General features: G+C 49.1%; 1 protein-coding gene across 1 annotated transcript in view; it reads left to right on the top strand.

Moving 5' to 3' along the window:
* The window catches only part of uacab (uveal autoantigen with coiled-coil domains and ankyrin repeats b), a 52,289-nt gene continuing 29,960 nt past the window's right edge, over positions 1–22,329 (top strand). Inside the window, exon 1 of the mRNA XM_030107055.1 lies at positions 1–224. Coding sequence (XP_029962915.1) covers positions 177–224 — 48 coding nt within the window. The 5' untranslated portion in view covers positions 1–176. The remainder of the gene's footprint in view (positions 225–22,329) is intronic.

Below are 22,329 nucleotides of genomic sequence, written 5' to 3'. Positions count from 1 at the left end.
TTGCGGCGAGGCGTCAGGTGGAACTCGCTCCGTGAGGAAAGAAGAAAAGATAAAAAAAACTTTTTTCACTTCGAGCTTCCTGGAGCGGATAAAACTTTTCCCTCTTCGTCTGAAGACTCTGGGAAGTTTCCGGACCCGCTGTGGAGGAACTCCGCTCCCGGAGGAGAACTTTGAAGATGAAGAGTCTGAAGTATCGCCTGAAGAAGCACGAGCTGACAATCACGGTGAGTCCGGCCGTGCGCGGGTGTGCGCGCGCGCTGTGTGTGTGTGTGTGTGTGTGTGTGTGTGTGTGTGTGTGTGTGTGTGTGTGTGTGTGTGTGTGTGTGTGTGTGTGTCCCCTGTTCCCACGGTGTGAGGAAAACACACCGCCCGCTGCTCCAGGCACCTGCAGCGGGGGCCGAGGGACCCGGACCGGGTTCAGAGCCAGTTCCTCACGTGAAAGATCAGAGCCTCAGATCGTTCTAGGACAGAACCAGGAGCTGATCCAGGTTTAGAACTTCAGATCCAGATTCAGAGTTTCAGGTCCAGGCTCAGAGCCTCATATCCAGGTTTAAGTCTAGCATTCCCCCAGCATTCATGTTTACAGTGTGTGTGTGTGTGTGTGTGGGTGTGTGTGTGTCTGTGTGTGTGTGTGTGTGTGGGGGGGGGGGGGGGGGGGGGGGGGGGTTTAGTACGGAAACAAACCGCAGCGCCAGTTAGTGGACCAACAGCTTCTCTGCTGTTTCTGTGGAAACGAACATAATTTTCAAAATACTTTCCTGAAATGAAAATGTTGAGTTTTCACTGGAAACGTCGTCGTGTGAACAGAGCCTGGATGGAAACCTGGAGAATCAGCGTCACACTGGTAACACGTCAGAGTCACATGACTCCACATGATGGCCTGGAACCTGGTCCAGGAGGTCTGCTGAGCCTGGTCCAGGAGGTCTGCTGAACCTGGTCCAGGAGGTCTGCTGAGCCTGGTCCAGGAGGTCTGCTGAGCCTGGTCCAGGAGGTCTGCTGAACCTGGTCCAGGAGGTCTGCTGAACCTGGTCCAGGAGGTCTGCTGAACCTGGTCCAGGAGTTCTGCTGAGCCGTGGTGACCTCTGGACTGTTTTCTGGACAGACTCCGTGGAAACTCCTGCGTTCGGTCCAGGAATGTGCTTCGGTCCTCTGAATGTCTCTGTGAGCGTCCAGCAGCTCTGAGCACGTAAACAGCCTGAGCTGCTGATCCAGAACCAGTCCCTTCAGGTTCCCCGAGGTTCCCTCGGCGGAGCGCCATCAGGATTCTGCAGAGTTCAGCACCAAGCGGGTGTTTTTTGGCGTGTTTTCAGCTCCCAGCCATTAGCATAAGAAAGGCCGAGAGCCGAGGCGCCGGGCGGGGAACCGTCCTCCCGGTTCCCCCGGAGAGCGGCGGCCTCTCGGAGAGAACACTCCCCTCAAGAACAGAAAACTCTTCCTGCTCGTCGTTTCCTCGTTATCACAGCAGGAGGAGGAAAATGTCAAGTTGACCTGATGGAGGCCGACGAGGTGACATTTAATCTCCAGATAGTCACAATGTTTTTTTTTATTTCTTTCCTCTGAATGTGAGGAAAAACTTCAATACGGTCGACCTGGTAGCTTATTATGGTTTATCTGGACTGATGCTGGCCAGATTGTCAAAGTTTAGTTTGAGTCTAAAAGAGATGGAGGACGTCAGTGAGTGCTCTGACTCCAGACTGTAAATGTGCGCTGGCTGAGAGCTGACCTGTAGGAAGACGGAGCGTTTGGTGAAGCAGGTCGGCGCGGGATTGGTATGACCTGGGGGGCTCTGGTAATATGACCCCCCCATGTGGCTGTGGGTGTGTGTGACGTTGGGGGGGGGGGGGGCTTATGACACCTCATGTTGCTTATTGCACCTTTAAAAGGATCACGTGGTCGTCATGGCAACAACAAACACATCAGAGCAGCCGGGTGACTTGAGAAGAGAGCAGTGGCGTCTGTCTTCATGTTTCTGCAACTGGTCCTCGGGTTCTGGTTCTGGTTAGGGATAGGGATGGGGTTTGGGTTTGGGTTCTGGTTCGGGTCCAGGTTAGGACCTGTTGCGTGTCGCCGTCCTCCTGCATGCTGAGGCCGGAGTCGTCCCGTCCCAATAAGCCTTCCTAACTCCTGCAGACGTCCCAGCACAAGTGAAGGAAGTGATTATTTTTACCTACGAATCCAAAATGACTTTGGGCAGAAGAAGGGCGATGGAGTGAATTAAATACATTTTGGCAGTATGTTCATTTTGACTTTGATTTTTTTCCCACTAATGAGAGCAGGAAAATCAGAGGTCTCTAAAATCCTGCTGGCAGCAGGGATAGAAGCAGTAGAATCAGCAATGAATCATCAGCATATAGCCATCATTTCTATTCTATATCCTTCTGAACCAAAACCCCGAAATAAACAGGGAGTCTCAGAAACTGACAGACTCAGTGGGAAAGAGGATGAAAATCACATTCAAGAGCAAAATATTCAGAATGAGCCCTGGAGAGCAATCCGGGACTGCAGACAGACTGAAACCATTTCAGGACGTTCAGCGGAATATTCTCTAGTAATTAGATTTTTAAATGAAAGAAAGTGTTCCTTGATGAAGCCAGTTTGCTCTTGTGAACCGATACGAGGAAGCACCTCGACGTCGGAAGAAGAGAGAATGACAAAGAAGAAGAACAGAAGAAGAAGATGGATCCTGATCCTCCTGAAGGGCAGTCTGAGGCCCGGCAGGCTGGTATCGAACCAGGCTCCGAAGACTCATCGGACACGGACAAAAGTCGTGTTGCCAGTTGAAGTGGAAGCCGTCTGAGCCCAGAGCTTTATCGGATTACACAGCTTTAATCGAATTTCTTATTTCTTCACGAGCGAGTGGCGAGTCTGGCTGCTGAGCGGCATCAGGATCAATAACGGGAACAGCAAGGCCTCCAAGGAACTGCTGGGTTCCAGTGCAATCTGGGAGAAATCCACCGTGAGGGAGCCGGCATTCACCTCCACGGTCCCGGTGGCGGTTATCTGATGGACACCCTCCGCTGGCAGGACGTCCCGGTGGATGCCGTGGCTGCAGGGCGGAGGACTCCCAGGTGGCGCCCGGGAAGACGGAGATGGTCAGAAGTGGCTTCAGCAGGGTGGCTACAACAAGCAGTGGTTCTAGTTCCTATGAGCCAGGCATCGTAGCGCGGTGTTCTGCGAACCAACAGCCTGTCGACACGCCTTGCCCCATCAGAAGCTCTACATCGCCGCCCTGTTGTCTGTAGGGATGCAGCGGTACGCGGCAAAATATTGAACCGTTGGGTCCGCTCGGCACGGGACAGTACGCCCCGATGGACCGCGGTTTTCCGGTTTTGTGATTCATTTCACACAGCTGCTTTTCAGCCCGTGGTTTGTGTGTATGCGCCTGTCCGGACGGATAAAAAACGCTCTCTCTCCGCGGGCTGATGTCCAGCCGCTGCCATGTTGCTGCTCACGCTGCTGCTGCTGCTGCTGTTGTTCTTCTTCTACTAATTTCCGGCGGACCAGGTGCCTCCCGGCACACTGCTGCCTCTCTCGCTGAAGTCCAATATCAGCAACAAATACGCTGTTCAACTGTAGCCGGGTCGAAGTGCAGCGATAGTTGCCAGGTCCGCTTATTATCAGCTTTTTATTTTGAAAAGTCACCTGTCAATGTTGGTAGTGGTAAGTTGAGGGATTTTTTTTTTTTTTTTTTTTTTTTTTTTGCTTGTTCCAAAGTGCCATTTGGGCTTTTTCTGCTCCCAAACCCAGCTGAGACTTGAAGCATGCCCCTATCGGTGGCTCCACACACATCCACTTTATTGCGTATTTTACTGAAAAAATCTGGCAACACTGAGTGCGCCGACAGACGGCATGTCCAGCAGAGCAGCAGAGTCCCGAGACAGAACTTTGAAGAGGCTCCAGCTTGGTTTGAATCTCCTCTGTGGGTAGACTTCGGTTTATACTGTCAGGCAATAAGAGGATATTTATTATTTAAAAACACTCTGTTCAGTATCTGTTATCATGAGAGAAGCACATGATATTATACAGGACACCAGTGATAATGTTATTTGTTAATGTTTACTATGAAATGCAGTTTCTGCTGACAAGCAAAATAAAGGGATATTTTTGGGAGAAAAAAATTGTTCTCTTTATGTACAAAATGTGTACCGAACCGAAACCGAGGTCCGGACCGCAGGGTGATCTGTACCGCTGCACCCCCGGTTGTCTGTCATTGGCACACAGTCTCGTTGGTCTTTTATGACGATGGCAATAAAGATCCTGATTGTAATTGATGAGTCTCACCTCATGGACTTTGACTTCAGGGCTTTTAACCTTGGACAGAGTTCACCGGAAGCCCGTCGTCGTTTTGAGCCTCTGGAAGTTTCCGACAGAGCCGGGAAATCTTCCCGTGGTGGAGAACCTGAAGCGCCTGCTGGTCTGACTCCTCCCGGCTCTCCAGATGGGCCATCAGGACTCCACCAGACTCCATCCATCTGTTTCCACGCCGCCCGCTGTTGTCGTGGCAGACATGAAAGCTAAATTGCTTTCGTTTCTGGAGTTTTGAGCTCCGGATTCACGCTCGGAGAGTAAATCAATATCAATGCAGAAGACATATTGACCGTCTGTAATCGTCCTGCTGTCCTTTACTCTGAAACGGGGAGTGAAAGAGCTCTGTTTGCTTTATTGTGAAAAGGTTCAAGGAGACTGAAAAGGAGATGAGGCCGGGACCAGAAAGGTGATCATGATCATCATTAGCTCTTATTGGCTGTTGATCACACGTGAGTCAAAACACAAAGGGTCAAATCCAACATGGCGTGTTCATCAGTGTGGACCCACAAAGCGTCTCCTGCCTCTCAGAACCGGGGCTGTCGCAGTTCATCGCATTAATTGTGATTAATCGATGTAGCACTGTCAGAAAATGATTTATTTTTATTTTTTTGTGATTGGTCACTCGGGGTGTAACAGTACATGTATTTGTATTGAACTGTTTCGGTACGGGACGTTCGGTTCGATGCAGGACTGTGCACGGCTGAGTGCACGGCTGGAAGTTTTTTTTTTGCTCACGGCCGGACGTTGCGTGTTTACGAGGGTGGACCCAAAAGTTCCCGGACTGTAGTTATAACTTTTTATTTTTTAATCTTCGCAATTATTTGAAACTGTCACATTCAAAATCCTCTCCTTTGGCTTGAATACAACGCTGCACCCGAGATTTTCACTGTTCAGAAGAGTCGCCATGACCGTGCGTAACTGTGCCGGAAAGATAGAACTTCGATTTTCCCTCCCCCGCCTGTATGCCTGTCTTACCTTTCCGCTGCCGCTCCAGTTTCACCTTTGACAACAAAAAGCAGTCGTCTGGGGCCAGATCAGGTGAATATGGCGGTGGGGAGGCTGGCTGGTCGCGGTTTTAGTCCAAAAATATGCTTTACGCACAACACTTGGTGCTATTTCTGTGCGTAACGGGGCGTCCTGTGGTCTGCTGTCTGCTATGATGCGGCCATTTCCGGGTGCCTTCGTCTCCCTGCTTCTAATAACCGCCTGAGGATCATCTGTCTGGATCTCTACAACACTCCCATCAGATCTGCAATGCCATCAAAAGTCCTGCGTGGATCTACCAGGACGTCTTCTTCAGCTTTTGTGACGTTTTCCTCTGTTCTGGAAGTGGATCGTTGTCCTCTGCGTGCCTGGTCTTCGTGATGTAATCTGATCGCTCTTAAAGGGCCCAAACCACTCAGACACCCTAAGAATCCTTCTTAAAGAATGTCTGCAACATGGTGAGTGTTTCTGCCGCTGTTTTCCCAATAAAAAACAAAATGTTTTGACAGAGCGCAAATCAGTGGATATCCGCCATCTTGAAAAATCGAAGAGCGGGGTGTCACTCTGTCAACATAAACAGTGACTGTCAGCTGACCGCATCACGGGGGAAGACCAAACCTGGCACAGTTATGCATGAGGCTATCCTGTAGCGACATCTAGTGGCCAAAGTCGGAAATTCATTGTATTTTTTTATTAATAGAATCAGTCCGGAAACTTTTGGGTCCCCCCTCGTACGTTCTGCCGCTAACATGCAGCTGCTCCTGCAGCCCGTGCATGACGGCTACTGCTAGCAGCCTCGTCCATGCTTCACATGTCCCTGTGACGTAAAAATCATCATGAATGCCCGGACGTCTGCGCGCAGTGTCGTGAGCGCGTTGTGCGTGCGTGCAGGTCGCGCCGGTAAACGCATGCACCAGAGCGCCACGGCAAACAAAACAGGACGAACGATAACTTCATTCCATTTTAAAAACTGTATTTGGCCGATAGATTGTATGAAGTTGATGTATTTGGCAATTTGTTTTCAAAGAAAATCCAAAAAGGATATTCCTTCTTTGTGTTCCATTGATTACATATCAAGACACTCTGCTCAGAACAGAAGTCAGTCCCTCCAGGAAGCTGCCATTAATTTCCAAATATTCATTGTTGAAACTGCAGCATCGCAGCTTCCTGTTTGGACTGATGGACTCTTCACCTTAAGGACTGAAAACTGCCTCGAAATGTCAAACAGCTGGATTTTTAACTTGCCATTCAAAATGTGAGGAACTGAGATTAACTATAGAAATTCTGTGATTAATTGCGATTAAGAAAATTCATCCTTTTACCAAAACATCTGGGAGAAAATCCTAATATCTGTGATGTTTTCCCACCGCGCTCGCTGCCTCTCAGTGTCTGGGTTGTCCAGGACCCGGCCCTGGCTGGTCCTGGTTGGTCCTGGTTGGCCCTGGTTGGCCCTGGCTGGTCCTGGCTGGTCCTGGCTGGTCCTGGCTGGTCCTGGCTGGTCCTGGTTGGCCCTGGTTGGTCCTGGTTGGCCCTGGCTGGTCCTGGCTGGTCCTGGTTGGTCCTGGTTGGTCCTGGTTGGTCCTGGTTGGCCCTGGCTGGTCCTGGTTGGTCCTGGTTGGTCCTGGTTGGTCCTGGCTGGTCCTGGTTGGCCCTGGCTGGTCCTGGTTGGCCCTGGTTGGTCCTGGCTGGTCCTGGGTTCTGGTGAAGATGGAACCGGTACCTGAACTTTGCTTTGTCTCTTTTGTTCCTGATCACGCCCAAAGTGCCGGAACGTCCCGGGCCCTCGGGGCGCAGCGGTGCGAGCCTGCCTCCACACCCAGGCCGTGTTTTCTGACTAAGCAGAGCGCGTGTGTGTGTGTGTGTGTGTGTGTGTGTGTGTGTGTGTCAGCAGGGAGCAGCCAGCTGGAATGTGTTGTTCTGAAGCTCTGATTTCAAAGTGGTTTCCAACAAAGGGAAGGGTGGCGCTGACGAGGGCCGTGACTCCGGACCCGGGACCGCTGTCTGATCCTTCAGGGCCACTGAAAACACAACTTTTTGAAGAAGAAAAAAAAACCTTTGTTTCAGCCTTAGTGAATCGTTTGCAAGTCGATGTACCAAAAAAAATTATGGTTTACTCCAGAGTGCCATGACTCCCGGTCCAGGTGGTCCTGGTCCCAGCCCATGCTCTCCTGGACCTGGTTCCGCTCCAGATTCTCCTGGACTGTGGGTTGCTGTCCGTCTCTCCGGGTGTTCCACCATGATTTTCCTTTAGATCTCTTCACAGTAACAGATTCTCTATTTTTGTTTTCATAGAATTAGAGCTCAGGAGCTGAGTTTATGTATTTGGACGATTAACTGGTGTTTATTTTGATTTACATTCATGATTCCGTGGACAGTCCCCTTCATAGATTCAGGGGCAGCTTTAGCCTTCATGGCTAATTTCCAGCCGAGGAACCCCAGAGGGAAGCGGAGACGAGTGACGTGAATGATTTAATTCAATGAACTGAGTGGCCAAAGAACCGAGAGACGAATCCGAGTCTTAGAGGATGATGGAGGAGGTGGACTTGCACCAGAACCTGGTTGAAGAGAAGTCCAGATCCACCATTTGGATTAGACACAAGTTGTTATTGAGCAGATGAGAATTAAAAGAAATGTGTTTTTGCCATCCTGCTGCCGGTGCAGAGGACGGCCTCTCACGCCAGAACGCAGAATAAAGCCCCTGATTCTAAACTGTGTGTTGAAACGTCGGTCAGGACGAGGACGGAGCGTGTGGACGGAAAGGAACACGGCGAACGGCGACGTTACGGGCAGCTGATTGGTTTTTGTTCTCGTCTGACTGCAGCCGTCGCTCCTTGACAGGAAGACGGTCGGTGATTAAATGTAGTCTGACAGGAGGCGTTAGCAGGCGGGATCGGCCGTGCGGTCGGATCGAGGACCGACTCAGCGGAGACGGTCAGTCGATACAGCAACGCCGAGTGAGCGCCGGTCGATGGCGGGCTGGGCTCCTGCGTCGATTAGCAGTTAGCAAGCCGTCGCTCTGTTCTCAAAGCCGGCTGTTGACGTCTCAGGATGGTACTTCTCTAATCAAGAGCAAATAGATTCCAGCTCAGCCGGATGTGTCGCCGCTCTGACGGTGTAGCGACGGGGTTCTGCAGCCTTTCTGACCACAAGAACCGTTTCACTGACTTTCCTCTAGTCCAGCATCTCTGGAGCCATGAAGAACTTTGACCCTTTAAAATGAGGCGAATGCGGCTCAGGAAGATTCACAAACAGAAACTATCTTCTGATGCTTTCATGAAGGTTTAACTCCAGTTCAGAACAGAGAACATTTTATTAATTCAAACATTCAGCCTGTTTTTCTACCTGGTTTTAACAGTTCAGTTCTTTTCTTGTTGACAGTTTTGAAATTTTAGCTGTTTTAACCATTTAACCCTTTATAAACAGTTTTCTGTACTTTTTTCCTTCCGTGTTTCATTTTCGTATCTTAGAAATTGCAGACTTTTCTTGTTTTTTAAGCTGTTCTATCATTTTTTTCCTTATTTCTTGTGGTTTTTGCGATTTTCCACAATTTTACTTGAACCTTTTTTGAATACCTTTTGAATCAAGAGTGGCGAATCATATAATAATTTAAAAATAAGTTAAATGTTTATTCACATATCATGTGGTGAAGGCTTCATGGAGCCGCCACAGAGGGACTGAAGAGCCACATGTGGCTCCAGAGCCGCAGTTTGAACACCCCTGGTGTAGAGTGGCCCCCCTCCATTCTCGTTAATGGCTGTTCTTCCACTGGACGCCGTACGGCTGCGTTTTACTCGCAACACAACGCAGTGCAGATCGCACGTAGAGAGTCTTCCGCTGGCGAGGCGCTCAGAAGTGGAGCAAGATGCTAAAAACATCTACTTTTACCGTGAAAACACAACCTGGGGTCCCTGATCCACGCCGTGAACACCCGGACTACGGTCTAGACGTCTTCTACACACCGTGAAGCACAACTGATGAAAAGGCAGACAGAAATATTCAGCTGGTCGCCTTCTGACCCAGGACTGAAGAGCAGAGGTCGCCGAATACCGCAACTACAAATAAAGACTAAACAACGCCTGCAGCGACAGTGAGCTGCTCTCTGACTGTTGACGTCTGTATCCACGGTAACAATGGAATTGTCACCGTGGCGGGGCTCAGGAAGTTTCTGTGGGAAGTTTGCATGTTCTCCCTGTGTGTGTGTGTGTGTGTGTGTGTGTGTGTGTGTGTGTGTGTGTGTGTGTGTGTGTGTGTGTGTGTGTGTGTGGGGGTGTGTGTGGGGGTGTGTGTGGGGGTGTGTGTGGGGGTGTGTGTGGGGGTGTGTGTGGGGGTGTGTGTGGGTGTGTGTGTGTGGGTGTGTGTGTGTGGGTGTGTGTGTGTGGGTGTGTGTGTGTGTGGGTGTGTGTGTGGGTGTGTGTGTGGGTGTGTGTGTGGGTGTGTGTGTGTGTGTGTGTGTGTGGGTGTGGGTGTGGGTGTGTGGGTTTCTTCCGGGTTCAGCTAAATTGCTCCTAGTTGTTTTGCTTATTTCTGTTTTGGAAGAAAAATCAAACTCAATAATTTCATTGTTTATAATGTTACATGTTTGTAATTAAAAGTTAAAGGTGCTGTAGGCAGGATTCCGCATCTTTGCCAGATTTGACCCATCTAAGATGGCGATTTGAAACCCAGCACAGCCAATCCTGTCCTGTTTTCTCTGACATCACGCCCTTACGCAAGTTAAGCCCCTCCCACAAGAACGTGCGACGAACGCCCCTCGACCAATCACGGTTAGAGCCTCAGGGGCTCTTCTGATTGGTCAAAGATACCTGGAGCTGTCGAGATTCCTTTTCAGCTCAGAACAGAGACAGATGGAAACGCTGCGCCCTCGCGGTAGTGCAGTTATGCTACACTCCTAAAGGATTATCAATGGATACTCTGACATTTAATCCAAAGAAAACACTGAAAAATTAGCATTGACTAGCAAAATCCTGCCTACAGCACCTTTAAATTAAGGAAAAATCTTGTTAAAATTACAACTACAAACTGTATTTTACTTATGGAAAGAAACTGTATTTTTATGAGAAAGTAGTTTTCTATTATTTCACGGTATTTTTTTGGCGCCCCATCTGCTGGAAAATGACCGTTTTGTTAAGTTTTTTTTTGTGTACAGTGTAAACCACGGAGCGAACGCTGTGGGAGACTCCGCTCCGTTTCGCCAGGAGGTGATGGTGGCGACAGTCCTCCACCTCACAATGAGAAATATGCTGCTGAACACGGACAGCGACACTGAAGCCACGCGCAGCTCATCACTGCAGAAATTCCACTGCTTTGATCCAGACCCGTACGTTTAAGGCGTGAGCTGGCTGCAACACCTCTTCTTGATTATGTTTTCTTTGGATATGTAATGGTTATTTCATTATTTTTTTATTTTTTTATTTTTTTTACATAACACCAACTTGCAGTGAGGGCAGGGCACATGTGAAGATGGAACTTCTGCTTCATCTGTGGTTGTAGGTGGAGAAGAACGTGAATAGGAACGGTCAGGCAAGTTTGATGATGATGACAGAATCGGCTGCTGATGGAGGAGTAGCTGCAGGTGATGGAGGAGTAGCTGCTGCTGATGGAGGAATAGCTGCAGGTGATGGAGGAGTAGCTGCTGCTGATGGAGGAATAGCTGCAGGTGATGGAGGAGTAGCTGCAGGTGATGGAGGAGCAGCTGCAGGTGATGGAGGAGTAGCTGCAGGTGATGGAGGAGGAATCGGTGCTGAAGCATTCCCTGGTGATGGAGGATGAGTTGGTGCCACTACAACACATTTCTTAAAGCGTCCATTGACATGCGGTGTTAGGCTGTCTTTCCGGACGATGTTTTATCCACAGACAGGACAGCGATGAAGTCCTCTCTCTCCACAGGCCGTGTTGCGCCGGCAGATTGTTTCTTAAACATACGATCAAACACTGTAAACATAAAAGATGTGGTCCATGTTGTTCCTTCATTGAAGAGAATAGCTCATCAGCAGACCTCAAATGAGAGCAACTCGATTCTGGCGCTGCCTAAATTGTACATATCTTATATACTAAAAACACAAATTTGACTGAAAGTTGCTATTACAAATATAATATCAGTAAATTCCTTGTGAGCAACATACTGTTGAAATGAACTCCACATTCCATGTGCTGCTGAGTGCGCCTCTGGATCGCCACCTCGCTTTTAGTTCGAAGTTTGGGACAGAGAGGACATCCGAAACCTCCAGGTAGGAGGACCGAGTGACAGAGGCGGCCGTCTTTGTCAACAGCGGACGGGTGCGTCTGTTAAAGGAGAGGTCAAACACTGGTATGTGAATATTGTTTACATTGGTGGATGGTCTTTAGGTATGCTAATGCTAGCGCTAGGCTAATCGATTATACCTAGGTTTTTTGGTGAAGTTGCATCATATGACATTTAAAATAAAAACCGCTAACAGCCTTATCGTTTCGTTACCGCATCGCCACTCACGTTAGTGCAGGGAGAAACGTTTACTTTGGTTCACTCATGAGAGAAGCCAGCGGGTACGGCTTCCACAGGGCCGATCCGGGGCGGCGGTGAGCATCTCCCGGTATGGTTTGGAAACGGCGGCCACCGTCTCGTCTGCTGCTGGGCGCCTCGCTCCGCTTCGCTCACTTCTCTCTGATATTTGATCCAGGGAACACACAAAACTATCATAAAGGTCACATGTAGGTTATAGGTCACGCAGGTGGCTTCGCACGCCGCGAGTCAGAAACCAAAACAAATCCTGCGCCCCTGAGCTGCCGGTTCTGCCGACGACTGTGGCTGTTCATGGCTCCTGTATTCAGAAGACGCAGAGAACATCCCGTATGGGAGCACTGGCGTCATGATCTGACCCCCTGGCTGGACTTTAACGGACCCCCCACCGTGGACTTCATCTGGTCCCTCTGTACGATGGAATCTTTAAAACCTGCAGCAGACTGAAAAAAAAACAAACCCCAAAAACAGTCCAGCTCGCAGTTATGTCCTGGAGACGATGGAGAAATCACCAGACTGTCCCGAGCCCCGAACTGGAAGGACTTGGTGGACGTGAGTGGAAATCTGCTGACTTGAACAAAATGGTGAACGTCACACTCTGGACCCGTTTCCACGGCAACGACTTCAAGTGAAGATGCAAAGCTTGTGTTTGATTTTGTACGGGCGTCTGTTTACGTGACAGAACAACTCTGAAGGTGAAACTTCCTGGGAGCATCCAGTCTTCACCTGGACTAGATGACTGAATCTCTGGTCCTGGTCCTGGTCCTGGTCCTGGTCCTGGTCCTGCACTCCACAGCTGGAGTAAACAGTTGTTCTGCACACGCTCAGTAGATGGACAATCAGAACATTTTCCTCCAGGGTGTCAGGACTTCTAGTCCTGGTCCATATTCTCCTGGTCCTGGTCCTGGTCTATATTCTCCTGGTCTTGGTAGTTTTGGAGCAGTCACCATGGTAACAGTCCTGGTGGTCTGTCCTTGTTCTCCCTTGTTCCTGAGCGGATGGTTGTTTTCTGAAACACAGTCGTATAAGCGGCTCCTCTGATTCCTCCCGGCTCTGAGTGAATTTTACAGATGGTTTTAAAGAAGCTGGGGGTTTTTGAAGACCGGGTTCAGGTTCTGGGGCAGTCTGACCCTCCATGTTCGGCTTTTTGAACATAAAGAACAGCAGAGACGTCCACCGTTTGTTCAGGTTGTCCTTTCATGTGAGTCCGGTTCCCATGGAGCCACGAGGGCCGGCTGTCCAGCGGGATGAGCTCCAGGCGGCGGTCTGTGTTTTTAGGATTAGCGTCTGGCTCCAGGGGGGGGCGTCCCTGAGGTCAGGCCGGCCCGGTTCCCAGGCTGAGACCGTCCTCATGCTGCGGGTCACCTCAGGACCAAAACACACCTCCACGCCGTGTGTGAACGTTCTGGTAGACCAGCTCCAACACGGACGAGGTCTCTGGAGAGGGAGTTCAGTGACGGGGAAACACCAGACATGTTCAGTTCAGGAAGTGTGTGAGAAATGGCCGTTTTGGTGCTTCGGCTCTCAGAGTGGCACCCGCTTCAAGAAATGCAACATTCTTATCCAGAAGGTTAAAAATGAAGGTATTTCTATGAAAGTGACGTTTAAACTGCCTTCTGAAAGTGGCTGAGACACATTCCATCATTTTGACAGAGTTCACTAAAGCCCCGTTTCCATGGTGACGGCGCCCGCAGCTGCCGAAAACACAACTTTTTACTCCGTCTCCATGGAAACGGGGGAAATGCAACTGTTCTGAAATGCTGCCACCCCCCAGTGTGTAGAGTGTGTGGTTCTCCGTGTTCCCCTTGGTTCATGTTGTGTGTGTGTGTGTGTGTGTGTGTGTGTGTGTGTGTGTGTCTGTGTGTCTGTGTGTCTGTGTGTCTGTGTGTGTGTGTGTGTGTGTCTGTGTGTCTGTGTGTCTGTGTGTCTGTGTGTCTGTGTGTCTGTGTGTCTGTGTGTCTGTGTGTCTGTGTGTGTGTGTGTGTGTGTGTGTGTGTGGTTTCGGTACCTAAACAAGCTGCACCCACACTGTCCTGGAGTCGCGGTGTGAACGTTGCCTTGATGTGATCGACCAGCCGTCCCGTGTGTCACATGCAGTGGTTTTCTGCGTGCAGTTCTGACGTTTTCAAAAAGTTTTCTGAACGAGCCGCTTCATGGCAGCTGGAGCTTCGGACGTTGTTCTACGACTGCTGCCACTGAAACCAGCTATCGGCAGTTGCCTCCTTTCCCACTTTCCCACCGCCTGCTGGCGAGCTGCGTGGCTGCGTTTCCCCGCGCCGATGGTGTCCCACGTTGATGACATCATCAGAGCACAGCGAGGTGAACAATGGAGAGTGGTTGATGAATCTCCTCTTCGCCACGGATCAAGAGAAGCTCTCTGATCTCGCCGTCTTGCCAACGCTGGGTCATCTTGATGAAGGTGAGCTCGCGCTGCGTCCAAAAACAGCTAGCGTGCTAACGTAGCCCCGCTGCGGCGACGCTCTCACCAGTCTGGCTCTCTGCAGAGCCTCACCGTGGGTCATTCATTGCAGCTCTGCGGCCCTTGAGGAAACAGGAACGTCCACCCCTACTTCAGGAGAACCTCTGACCCCCAGAGAAGCTCGTGCACTGCTGCTTCACCGTCGACCTCCACAAGATGGCGACATGGAGGCACCATAGATACGTAGAATATAGACTGGGCAGACGTGTTCGCCCACCATCTGTGTGCCGTATTTCCATGCTCGTCATTGCCATGCTGTTATACAGGTTCCGGGGTAATGTGAAGCACGGTTGGTGTTGAAAACACGTCGTATAGAATTACTAATATCTCTGAAAAGTGCTCCGTAGAGCGAGGGTGCTGAAACATCTGGCTGCCTTGGAAAAGCGTGATGCAGCTCCTTTAAAGATGCGTGCACCAATCAGACACCAGAACGAACATGAGGCGTTTCACTAACGAGAGCAAACACTGCTGGTTTAAAATAAGTAAAATAAAAAATACAAAAATAACTGATCTCAAAAACCATTCACCCTATATTCTGTAATTTATTATCAGCTAATGAGAAAACAAGTCAGGATCAGAAACCTGAAGACGGGTTTAAAGATAAAGTTTGACGTGTGTGTGTGTGTGTGTGTGTGTGTGTGTGTGTGTGGTGTGTGTGTGTGTGTGTGTGTGTGTGTGTGTGTGTGTGTGTGTGTGTGTGTGTGTGTGTGTGTGTGTGTGTGTGTGTGTGTGTGTGTGTGTGTGTGTGTGTGTGTGTGTGTGTGTGTGTGTGTGTGTGTGTGTGTGTGTGTGTGTGTGTGTGTTCTCGTATTTCTATCCTTGTTGGGGCCAAATGTCCCCACAAGGATAGCAAAACGTGGAACGACGTGCCTTGTGGGGACCTTTTTCTGGTCCTAAGTAGGAGAAACAGTGTTTTCTTGACCATGTTGTTGTTACTGAAAAAAGTAAAAGTGCAAAAACATTTCTTTAGGGTTAGGCTTTGTTGTGGTGTGGGTTAGGGTTAGGGTAAGGGTCAGGGTTAGGGGCTAGACATGAATGGGAGTCAATGGAAGGTCCCCACAAGGATAGAAATACGAGACTGTGTGTGTGTGTGTGTGTGTGTGTGTGTGTGTGTGAGAGATGTAGAGATTACAGTGTTGAGGTTAGTGTGAGATCGGCCTCAGTTTATTGACTGACTTTGGGTGGCCTGCAGTGGACATTCCCCCTCCTCTTCCTCCTCTTCCCCCTTCTATTCGCCCTCCTCCTCCTCCTCCTCCATTAAGAACAAAGAGCTGATCTGAGCTCAGACTTTAAGCCTCCTCCACTGCAGCTCTGTGTTTGGGTGTTTCTGTCTCCCTGCAGATTAGACCAGTCCTCTGCTCTGTTGAAGTGGACACACACACACACACACACACACACACACACACACACACACACACACACACACACACACACACACACACACACACACGTGAAGGGAACAAGACGGAGTTCGTTATTTGTTTCGTCTTCATTGCAGAATCCCAAACATTATGAACACCGGGCTAAATCAGCTGTTTCCATGACGACGAGTTCAGTTCCAGTGAAAACCCAGTACCGCTCTCTGGGTCCGATTTCAGTCGCTGAAAAGGCAACTTTTTGAAAACACTTCGACTCGGTTGCCGTGGAGACCAGGACCGGCTCCGTGCATGAGTGTAGCAAGATCTCGTGGTCCCTGGACGGCCGGCTGTGTTTCCACCTGAGGAGGCTGTTGTGGAAATGGGATTTTATTTGACCTCCGGCAGGAACGTACAGCCGCCGCCACAGCCGCCGCCACAGCCGCCGCCACAGCCGCCGCCGCGCTCCACCTCAGAGACATGACGCTGCGTTTCCACCAGAAGCGGCAAACGCGAACAAATGAAATCGCGCCGCGCTAGACTCTCGAGTTTTATCCCTGGTACAAATATGCAAAACACCCTCGCCGCTCGCCGCGGCATCACGTCACTCCAACCCGTGACGTGCGTGAACACCTCCACGCCGATAGGCTGTCGTGGAGCGTCAACAAGCGAATTCGCTCAAAAAGTTCAATTATTTCAACTCGAGCAGCGAGTGAGTTTTCGCTGGAAACGCTCGCCGCTCAAGATTGAGCAACAATTGCGTAAGACTATAAGGTAAAACAAAAACAGCTTTTTATTGTATAATTACTCTAAACTCAAAAACTCATAACAGAGAAAACATTTCACGTGATTTAAGATCCCAAAAATATTACTGCAGTATTTAAGAAAAATGTATTCTCTTTCTCAAAATAAGCGACAAATACGAAGCCTCAAAGCTTCAATAACTGCATTAAAGATGTGAATAACTTTACAACCATCAATTTCAAATTCAATTCAACTTCATGAGCAGTAATAATTCAGTCTAATAGATGTTGGCCGCTTGGCAGTTGTTTGCTGACTCTGCTGTGTTGAACCATCAGTTCAAACTTCGCCTCTGTTGCTCACTCGTCACACGTGACGCTCCATTGGCTTCCTGGTCTCCGGTGCTTTAGCTCCATCTAGCGGCGTGGATGTGTAACGACAATCTAGTCCTCGATTATAGTACGACCCCATTTTTCAGAATACAATCTCTGGAGAAAAACATCGTCCTGTATTCGGGCCAATACGGTACATGGACTTTGTGTGTGATCTCATCGTGCGAAACATTGGCGTGGCGTCCGGTGGAAACGCGGCGGGACGGAGCCGTTCTCCGTCCGATGCAGCGGACCTCTGGGATTCAGAGAACCGGAGCATCGCGTCTGTTCTGTCGGTCGTTCTCAACCGGATCGGACCAGATCCTGCATTCCTTCCAGCTCCCGGCACCCTGAACCCTCTTCTCTGTGGAGCGGTTCTGTCAGCGGTTCCAGGAGAACCTGCTCGGTGAGGATCTGGGTGCTTTCAGAGAACGACAAGTGCCAGCTTGTTGAGCCGCTCGTTCTCCAGAACAGAAGCGTTTCCGCTGAACGCTCGGCAGCCGGCGCGCTCTCCACGCTCCCCGCCATGCCGTGTGTTAAATCTGCCGCTGGACCGGCCGATCGAAGTGTGTTTCCTGTGAAATTAGTAGGATTCAGCAGCATTCCTCTCCCCGCCCACCCGCCAGGGTGTGTGTCTGTGTGTGTGTCTGTGTGTGTCTGTGTGTGTTTCTCCCCAGGCGGGATGGAAACAATGCGCCGCCGCCTCTCGCGCTCCTGAAAACCCCGTCTTTAGTCGTGGCTTTAAAGGTGCTGTAGGCAGGATTTTGCTAGTCATTGCTAATTTTTCTGTGTTTTCTTTGGATTAAAAAAGCGTTTCCATCTGTCTCTGTTCTGAGCTGAAAAGGAATCTCAACAGCTCCAGGTATCTTTGACCAATCAGAAGAGCCCATGAGGCTCTAACCGTGATTGGTCGAGGGGCGTTCGTCGCGCGTTCTTGTGGGAGGGGCTTAACTTGCATAAGAGCGTAATGTCAGAGATAACAGGACAGGATTGGCTGCGCTGGGTTTCAAATCGCCATCTCAGATGGGTCAAATCGCCATCTTGCTTAGGTAAACCTAAGCAAGATGGCGGAGATGCGGAATCCTGCCTACAGCACCTTTAAAGGCTCGTGAAGCAAGTGGTTCCTCTCTCTCGCTCACTCCACTTTATAGTGAACATGTGCTCAAACCGGCCAATCAGACGTTCAGACGTCTTCCCTCCATGATGTCATGAGGGGAAATGGCCCCACCCTCTGGAGGCGGAGCTCTGGCTGACCGCTCTCCTGAATGAATACGGGCCATTGGTCAGGATGTTGATGTTGCTGCATCTCGCAGTTTTTGGAACGCCGCTGCAGTTTTCCTTTGTTAGCAGGAGCTAGCGTTAGCCACTCGGTAGTCGGGATGGGTTCCGAATGCGGTACTATTGTGAGCCGTTTCCCGTCGGTCCCACTGAGTACCAAAATCATGTGAAATCAAACGGTACCAACTTTCGGTTCTTGAACGCATCGTTGTGACTGTGAGGGAGTGGAGGAGGAGCGGATTTTCCAAGCCGGATCCGAACGCAGCATTGCATCATGACGTCAGACGAGCGCCAGTCGGTGTTAGTTTTGACATGAATTTTTCATTTCATTTTCATCTTAGTCACCCACTAAAGACTTGATTTAGTTAAAGTCACGTTTTAGTTCTTTAGTTTTGTTTTAGTTAAAATGTAGTTTGTGGAAATTAGTTTTATTTTTAGTCTTATTTCAGTCTTGATGAAATTTGACAGTTTTGTTGTACTGTAGTATTTTCTGCAAAAGGATATTTGTCATGGTTGTAAAAACTTCATTGTAGGCGTATCTTTAATTATGTTTAGATATTTAAATTTAGAATGCATCATATCACTCTTGAATCATAAATATGAATATCTAAGGCTTGTTAGAAAAAGTGAAATACTTGTACTTCAAGATTCTTGTTTAATTTCCGTAAATTCTTAGAAGAAATGACAACCTGCAAGAAAAAAGCTCCAATCCTCTGAAGACATCAAAAGAACATCATATATAAACAACGACAATCATAATGACCAGCAGGTGGCGATAATGCAACAAAGGGGTGCAAACTGCCGTAAAACATCACAGAAGAACAAGGAGAAGAAGAACAACAACAGTCACGGCACTGAGGATGGTTGTAACCCAGACTGTCAGGCGGCCAGCATCAGCTTTTTCGTCACATTTCTACTCGTCAGTTCATAATGTCCGGAGATTTTGTTTTAGCTGTTGTTGTCATTACTTATTAAATGTACGTTCTCGTCACAGAGTGAAGGGTCATCAGCGAATAGTTGTGGTTTAAGTTTTAGTTGACAAAATTAACACTGGCACCAGTGAACGGAGCAGCATGGCGGAGAGAGATCACTGTTATCCACTTTTCAAAACACGGTGCAGGTCAGTCCCACGAGGCAGGAAAGCCTCTAATGTGAGGAAGATCCTGGTTAAGAACCAGATGTTTCTCAGAGCTGAAAAGAGCAGCGTTTTCAACAACTTCAGGTCTACGACTACTGCATTCGGCACTGTTGGCATGCTAGCATCTGTTAGCGAGTCCTCTGCAGCCAGCGGCAACAAATTAACACGTATTACTGCACAAACACGCAAAACTAACAAAAATTGGTACCGTTGAGAAGCGGTACTGGGAATCGGTACCGTATACGTTGAAATGTGAACAGTAGCCGTTCCTAGCTGGTAGAAACTGTAACGACACCTGCGACCAAACTTCTGGGTCCAATTCCGGTTCAAGCTGGTTGAACGACGGGACAAATCCAGCCGAACCACGAGCACATGGTACCAGTGTTGCGATTGAACTGGTTTTCCTGTTGACGGCGTATTTTATAGTGACATATAGCGACAGTAGCTCAGTTGGTAGAGCAGGTCGTCCGGAAGGTTGGCGGTTCGATCCCCGCTCCCACAGGCGTAAAACTGTTGTTGTGTCCTTGGGCAAGACACTTCACCCACCTTGCCTAGTATGAAAGTTGTGAGAGTGAATGGTTGGTGGTGGTCGGAGGGGCCGATGGCGCAGATTGGCAGCCGTCAGTCTGCCCCAGGGCAGCTGTGGCTACAGCAGTAGCTTACCACCACCCAGTAAGGTGTGAATGAATAATGCAATGTAAAGCGTCTTTGAGTGTCCTGAAAAGCGCTATATAAAACCAATGCATTATTATTATTATTAAGACGAAGACACGGCTTTGTAAATGCTGTTGGACGGCGTTCGCCAGGACACCAGCAGGGGGCGCTGCAGTGAGTCGGCCACCAGTTAACAGGGTGACCATTTAATGTGAAACACCAGAAAGCTCCCGAGGCGTCCTGGACGGACACAGAGACGGAGTGTCCTCAGGCTGAGACTCAGGACCAAGGCTGGATTTGAATTGGTGTTTCTGGACGCCGACGTCAATCTGAGGTGTGACGGTAAAACCTTTGAAGGAACCGAGCAGGAGAACAGAATGCTGCGTCTGCGTCCGACTGACCTCAGTCCTTCTGTGACAGAGGAATAAAAATGATTTCTGAGGCTTCACGTCATTCCTCAGGCTACAATAACAGTCGAAACACCCAAACCCCGGGTGCTGGACCGCTGCCGCCGCCGGAGCACATTGTTCTCTTATAATGGCTGTGAAAAAGACGTGCTGACGTCCTCCAGGAAATGAGCGGCTCGACCTCATTTAAAAAGCTAAAAAATCTCAGGAATGTTTTCTCTCAATTCGTCTGGAATTTGTTTTGAAACGGCTTCAGGGGCTTTTTTTTGTTCAGACTGTTCAGAAAGAGGAAATGAAGCGACGGCCTGCATTCACAGCAGCCGTCTGATGAAGAAAACATTCAGAATTCAGCACCATGCCTCACACCAGGGGTGTCAAACATGAGGCCCGTGGGCCAAAACCGGTCCACAAGAGGCTCTAACCCGGCCCACCAAATTGAAACAATTTTTAAAGAAAACATTCAAGTTTTTTCAGCAAAATTCTTATGAGTGGCAAATCCAACACAACACTAAGAGCCGAGCTGGTTCCCAGCTGTTAGCATCGTAGTTAGCTTAGCTCAATTGCTGGAAGCCAATAGGGAAGAGAGCCGGACTGACGAAAGTGTACAAAATCCTCCTTCCAGTGGTCCAGGGGATGCCGTATTAGCACGTGAAGTAAATCTGAATGGTTATAAAATATTTCAAAAGACGTATTTTCTTTTCAATCCGTTAAAATAAGGTTTTGATACACACAGATCTGCGCATGCGCAGCGCTCCACGGAAAGTTATACCGGAGCACAGCAGTAGAAGCATAGACTCAGCCGCTGTGCTCCGGTATATCCTTCCGCGGAGCTCTGCGCATGCGCAGATCTGTGTGTATAACAAAAAAAGTGGATTGTTATTAGGGTGCCTGTGAAGTCTAAAACTACCAGGACCAGGAAAATCTGGACCAGGACCAGGACCTGGAGAACCTGGTCTGGGAGTCCTGACACTCTGGAGGAACACATTATTCTGATAGTCTATCTGCCGATCTTGTGAACAATTAATAGTTGTTCTGCTACTGGTTGATGCTATGACCGCAGGGGGCGCGATAACGAGCAGAGATTTAGAAAAGGTTCTCTATTTCAGTGGAGACAGAATGTTTTCTAAAAGTTTTGTTTTCCCTGTTTTTATTGAGTTGCAGCATTTGCACAAAGTTGTGTTTTCTCCGTTTCCACAGAATTGGAGCGTTTTCAAAAAGTGACATCTGCCATGTATCCACAGAGAAAAAGCATTTTCAAAAAGTTGCACCCTGGAAGCTGTTTTCAAAAAGTTGCGTTTACAGTGACTCTCGAGTACTGGTGTCATGTCAGTCCAGAGGCATAATTTACGTAGGGTTGGTGGGTTATGAAAACCCACGGACCCTCTTGTGGTGAAATCCACTGCCGAGGATTTTTGTTTGTTTGTTAAAATCCGAGGCGGAATGAGCGCAGCAGCTGCTTTCTCTCCGGCCAGAGGCGCCGCTATAGGGCCCCGAGCTGAAGGGGACCCCGAGGGACGGCTGACATCAGTCAATTTCAATGACAAATTAAAGGCGCTACACTAGACGCTGCAACGACAGCGTGTGGAAAATCCCCCGCATGGGGCCCTTTCCGAGTGCTCACCAGTTAGTTGTTTGTTGGGGTCCCCGACAGACGGCAGATATCAGCAACACAACTTGAAATCCCCCGGATAATTTACACTGACACGTCGGGAACCTACTTAATGGGGCCCCACTACTACCCGGCTTCAATGATGTGAACCGATGCACCGTTTTTTTCAGTAAAAGAGAAGAACTGAATGATCGTTTCCGCACATTTTATTTACTCAGTAGCAGTTAAACTGTACCACAAGTAGTTCCCGTACTCAAAAGACCAAGATTCCTTGCGGATAGAACATGCGCAATGTTATGATTATTTACTGCACTTTTTTGGCTTTTTTTCTGTCCTCTATTATTGTGCGCAATGCGGCATGCCAAACATGCGGGCCCCTTTGACACATATGAAGACCCATGTGGAATACATCCCAGCTACGCCACTGTGTCAGTGTATGTACTCAAAATATCACGAAACCTTCAGGCGAAAACCCATGTAAACGGGGCCTCTTTCAGAATCTCTCTGGT

The sequence above is a fragment of the Salarias fasciatus genome, chromosome 1 (genome assembly GCF_902148845.1).
Source record: "Salarias fasciatus chromosome 1, fSalaFa1.1, whole genome shotgun sequence".
In the NCBI taxonomy this organism is placed as follows: Eukaryota; Metazoa; Chordata; class Actinopteri; order Blenniiformes; family Blenniidae; genus Salarias; species Salarias fasciatus.
The sequence above is the reverse complement of the archived record's forward strand: the minus strand, read 5'-3'. Positions and strand labels throughout refer to the sequence as shown.